We start from the raw sequence: 5,473 nt of genomic DNA, 5'->3' as shown, positions 1-5,473 counted from the left end.
GCTCCAGCAGCCCGGGCTCCTCGTCCCGGCGCTGCCACGGACGAGGAGGTAGTGAAGGGCAGGGCGGGAGGTATCGGGAGGTTTCTGGGGGGCTTCAGCGGGGTTTGCAGGGTGCTTTGCGCTCCCGGGGGGGCGAGCGCGTCCCTGAGGTCAGCGGCGGGACCCCTGCGCCGGGAGCCCCCGGAGGCTGGGATTGCCCCGAGGGTGCTCAGGCACCTCCTTCTCTTCCAGGTCGCTTCAGGTCCCCGGGACGGGAGGTTCACCGCGCCCCGCCGCGGGGGACCCCGGCGGCGGCGGCGGCGGCGGCGGCGGCGGCGGCGGCGGCAGCGGCAGCGGCAGCGACTCGCCGCCCGCCGCCCCCCGCAGCGCATCCGCTCCCGCCGGCAGTTTCGGCTTCCCCATCTCACCGCGGAGCGGATATTACAAGGTAGGCAAAAGGGAAAGTGAATGTAACGCTCTGGAGTGAGTTAAAGAGAGAGGCAGTCAAAGTTAGACGTGTATTTCCTCAACCTTTATTATTTTAAAAATTTCATTAAAAAAAAAAAAAGTGAACGAACGTCTTACAAAACCCCCCCACATAAATAGGACATTCCGTTCAGCTCTGGCTATTGGCAGTTCTAGTACTTGACAACATCAGACGCGATTTCCTGGCATTAGAGAAACCCATTTCAAAATCGGTCATCACAAAGAAATACTAGAAATCCCAGTTAGCGCTTGCTAGGCAGCACGGAGCACTTGTACACAACTTTTCAGACACACACCCGCGCACACACACAGCTGGGAACAGATCCCGTAGGAAGAGAGCCTCCTTAAAAAGTAGTAAACGCTTCTCCAAAAAAAAAAAAGTTATTTACAAAACGCACATGGAAATACAGTATTGACAGAGCGTGGCTGGCAAATCAACATGATTTGAATAGAGAAAGGACTATGGCACATCTTGCTCGAAAGCTCGCACAGCAGCCTCCTTCGAGTGTCCCCGGGGGAAGACAGCTCCTGCCATCCGCTTCGCAGTGCCTTCTCCCTCTCCACCTCTCCTCCCGTCCTCCCCTCGCCTCTCCACCCCTGCACTTTTCGCCGGGTCCTTTTACACTTGGATGACCACCGTGCTGGGGCTCTGGAGCCGGGTTTTGTACTGGTCTAGCCAGCTCCTCAGCTCGGAGATCTTGTAGCCCTCTGGTCCTCTGCCTCCCTGGTACATCACCTTCTCCTCCTGGATGATGTAGAGCCTCTCGAAGTAGGCACCGTAGGCGGCGCTGGAAGCATTGTCCATGGTGTCCACGGCCAGGGGGCAATCAGGCGCCCCTTCCCTCATCAGCTGAGCTGCCCGCAGCCTGTCCTGGAGGCACTGGTGCTTAGGGATCTTGTAGGCTGCGTCCGAGCTGACCCAGCCGTCGGAGGGGTGTGCTTCTTCGATGTACACCAGCAGGAAGTCAGCAATGTCCACGAAGTGCGCGGCCAGGCGCTGGAAGGACCTCAGGCGAGCCATGAACGGGGGTCAGGTGCAGCTGCCGAAGTTGAGGATGAGCGGTCTCTTCCCGCGGGCGAAGTCGAGGATGCGGAGGCGCTTCTGCCCGTCCAGCTGGATCACTTCGGGGTTGGGGGCTAAGGAGCCCACGTGCGCCGACTTGAAGAAGTCCAGCTTCTGCCCGTGCCACACGGCTTTCAGCGACTCCAGCGTGAACATGCGATTGGAGTCGGACACGCAGACCGGGGGGTCGTCGGGGGGCGGCCCCTCGCCGGCGCTGGCCGCCTCCTCCGCCGTGGGCATCGTCAGCATCTTCTTCCTAATGCACAGAAAATCCAGGAGCCAGAGCATCACGGCCGTGAGCAGGAAGCGGGGGAAGAGGAGGATGCAGGCGGCCGCCTGGGTGAGCAGCTGCAAGGTGTGAACGCCGAGGGAGTGGAGCATCGCCGCGGCTTGCGCTGCCGGGCGCGGGCTGCCGGGGGGCCCCCGCGCACCCTGCTTGCCGGGGTCCGTGCAGCGCGGCTGAGATCCCGCTTCTCTTTAAGCCCATTTTATAGTCGGGGATTTAAATGAAAAGTGACTCCACCTCCGGCCAGAACCCGCCCCTCTGGAACTTGAGCCTGGGGATTACCTACCCCTCCACTCTAATGACCTAAAAATACACAGACAAAAGGGGAGAGAGCCCCGGCGGGAGCGGCGAGGGACGTGCGCTCCCGCAGGGCGCAGCCGCTATCAGGCCCCAGCAGAGCGCCCGCGATAGGGCACAGCCGGGGTCCCGGCCGCAGATAGCGGCGGGCGCTCACAAACAGCCCCGCCAGGGACAATGCAACAGGCGCAGCCCGTCCCTCCCCGTCCCCGTCCCCCGTGGGCGCGGGGGCGCGCGGCGAGGGCCCGGCCGCGCGGGAGCCGCGGCGGTGCCAGGCGGCGCCGTCCCGGCAGCGCCTGCAGGTGACAGGGCCGGGCCGCCGGCGCGGCGCAGCGCGGCGCCGCTCGCCCGCCCGCGCCGCCGCCTTCCCGCGGCTCCTCTCCCCGTGCCCGCTCGCGCCGCCGCCGCCGCCGCCGCCGCGGGGGGACGCGGGGCTCGAACCCGCGGCGGCCGCGGGACGGGGGGCGCCCCGGGCCGCGCCCCCCCGCCCGCGGGCGCCCGGGCCCCGCGGAGGGGGAGCCCCGGCCGGGAGCCGCGCGGGCCGGGCGGGGCGGGGCGGGGCGGGGCGGGGCGGGGGGCGGCCGGCGGGTGGGCGAGGGCCGGCGGGCGCTGCCCCGCGGCGGAGGAGGGGCGCGGGGCGGCGCGGCGCGGCGCGGCCCGCGGGCGGGGGCCCCTGTCGCCGCTAGGGGTAGCTGTTGCCCGAGAAGCGGCGGCGGCGGCGCCGCGCGCTGGTGGCGGTTGCCGCGGGCGGCCGCGGGGCCCTGGCGTCCCCCGGCGGCGCGGTGCCGGCGCCCGCCGCCCCCGGCGCCTCCGCGAGGGGGAAGCGGGCGGCGGCGCGGGCCGGGGACGCTGCGCCACGGCGGCCTGCCGGGCCCCCCTCGGAGGAGCCTTCGCCCGCGGCGTCCCCGCGCCTCGGGGGCCTCGGGCCGCCGCGGAAGCGCCCGGGGCGCCGCAAGGGAGCGGCTGTGCGGGGCCGCCGCGGCGGGGGCGGCGGGGCCTCGTGCCGGCCACGCGGCCTCGGCCGGCTCGACGTCGCCGCCGCTCGCCGCTCGCCGGGCGGCCGGGCCGGGGCCCTGGCGCCTCGGGGGCCGCCTCGCCTCGCCCCGCCGGGAAGGTGCCGCTGGCGGGGCCGCGCTGGCCCCGCTGCGTCCGGGCCCCGCGGGCTGCGGGGGGCCGCCGGCGCCGGTCGGGAAGTTCGGCCGCGACCGGGCTCTGCCGCCCCGCGGAGCAGGACTCCGCGCGGTCCCGCGGGTGAACGGTGTGAGCAGTGGGCGACCCTGGGCCGGGGGAGGCGGCGGCGGCAGGAGGACGCTGCCACCGCGGTGTCCTCGGGTCGCGCTAGGGATCCCGCTACCTCGAGATGAGCCGTGAGTCAGTGCGCGTCCGCTGGATGCACACTTAAAACGATCCAGGAGGAGGCAGCAATTTTTTTTTTTTTGCTGTTGTCAAGTGAAAGATAAATACAATAGAAATAAAGCTTCTCATGTGAGTATGCCCAGCAAAACCCTTGAACAGATTGGGGAAGCGCCGCTTCATGGACAAGGTCAGATAGGCCTATGTAGTGTCTACAGCGTGGACATGTGAGAGCCAGTTTGGGTTCTCCAGCCTGTGCATCAGTAGCAAGGTCCTTGTGTGCAGAGCTGAGCGCAGGGCAGCCACCTTGAGTCTTCACCCCATCAGGAGGAATTTATGGCCTGAAAACCCTTGTTGCTGCAGTAGACTGAGACCGGTACCTGAGAGGAGCAGCTTAAATCTAGCTGGGGTGTATCTGTAGAGACGCAGTGCTAGACCAAAACTGCCAGCTCTGCTCAAGCCTTGCCACTGAGTTGATCCTCTGATCACAACTTGCAGTGCACACATCACTTCTTCAGAAAGGAGCATTAGCGTTGCCCGAAATGCTGAAGGCTGCCTTCTGCTGTGCAAATGTGACTGGCACATTCCTGAGCTGCTGTAGCTGCTGCTCACACAGGTGCTGGCCATGCCGGCTTTGGGGTGCATGACCCAAGCGTGCGAAGTGTTTATCCGTTCCGAGCGCCCCGTTTTTGTTTGGCCAACTACGGATACCTGGCTGCTGATCCTCTGAGGTTGTGAGCACCTGCAGCTCCCATCGGGTGCAGCCCCCACTGGGAGACTGTGCATGTCTCTGCACCTCACATCTAACCTCCATAAAATGAGAGAATTAATACTTAGCCCCCTCATGGGAGTCTGGAAAGCTTAATTCATTTTTATGTAATTTATGAGAACTCCGGATACAAGGCAAAATTAATCTCATTTTAATTTTTATTTATCTGGTTCAGAATAGACTGTTTTAGAACAATCTAATTAGGCACTTATTTTGTAGCCCCCTTGGTGGGTCATCTTTAGTGTGTGTCAACAGTAAATGAAGTGAATTCAGGGCAGTAGTATCTGAATGGAAATATATGCTCTATTCCTTTTAAAGGACATGCTCATACACTAGCCTGATTAATAGCTTTTTGGCATTCCATGGTTCTCAGTTCAGGGAAAATTACTGAGTAGATATTTACTATATTGTCAAACTTATTTTGAACTCTTCATGTGGGCCTCTCACCACCTCTCTGTGCAGTTATGCAATCCTGAAAAACACAAATTAAAGCCTCTAAACAGACGCAGTAACAAATTGTGGTAGCTCTAAAGAAACCCCCAGGAAAAATAATTGATCTCTCAAAGTGACCTCTTCAAACTATGCTGACAGACAAAAGCCTGAGTAAACAGATGGGTTTGCAACCCTGAATATCAACAAACTTTGCTCTACTAGATCAGTGAGAGATACTCTGAGGTAACAAACTGGTTAGTCTTATATAGAATATTTGTAGCTGAATAGATACCTTGGAAATGACTTTTCCTCTGTTCTGTGGAAAAAACTTTGCTTTATTTTTGTAGCTTGAGAGAAACTTTTGAATTGGAGTTTCCTATTCAGCTGTGGGTAGAGCAGAGAACTGAAGCATTTTGTTCAATAGCCCTCTGCTACACTACTACTACCTACTATAGACTTCAAATGTAACCTGAGGCTGCTGTTTCATAATGAAACAGTGGGTCTGCATGGCTCTACAAGTCATATACTGATGCATTCACTCTAAGTACAACATTCATTTATATTTATACAAAACCAAGTGGAAAAGGATTGAGTTGTTTCTGTAGCCCTTTTGGTTCTAGGAAAGTTTGAAGTGATGTGTCACTGCTATTCTCACTTCTTTATTATGTGACATTTTTCAAAATTGTGTTTTCACTCTGGTAAACCATCTCTTAACATACTCTTAACACATTCTCACTATGCAACTCCACCCAGGTGCGGTTTGATAATATTAAGACAGTCTAATGGGCCAGTTCTGTTACCCCAGCCT

The 5,473-nt window shown here is 60.3% G+C and overlaps 1 protein-coding gene across 1 annotated transcript; it reads right to left on the bottom strand.

The window, feature by feature from the left end:
• Positions 1 to 1,084: 1,084 nt before the first annotated feature.
• Positions 1,085 to 1,909, bottom strand: DIO3 (iodothyronine deiodinase 3). Its single transcript, XM_013941016.2, has one exon. It carries the CDS (start codon positions 1,907 to 1,909, stop codon positions 1,085 to 1,087), a length of 825 nt encoding a protein of 274 aa, XP_013796470.2.
• Positions 1,910 to 5,473: the final 3,564 nt, after the last annotated feature.

The sequence above is a fragment of the Apteryx mantelli genome, chromosome 4 (assembly GCF_036417845.1).
Source record: "Apteryx mantelli isolate bAptMan1 chromosome 4, bAptMan1.hap1, whole genome shotgun sequence".
In the NCBI taxonomy this organism is placed as follows: Eukaryota; Metazoa; Chordata; class Aves; order Apterygiformes; family Apterygidae; genus Apteryx; species Apteryx mantelli.
This window is presented reverse-complemented; position numbering and strand designations above follow the sequence as displayed.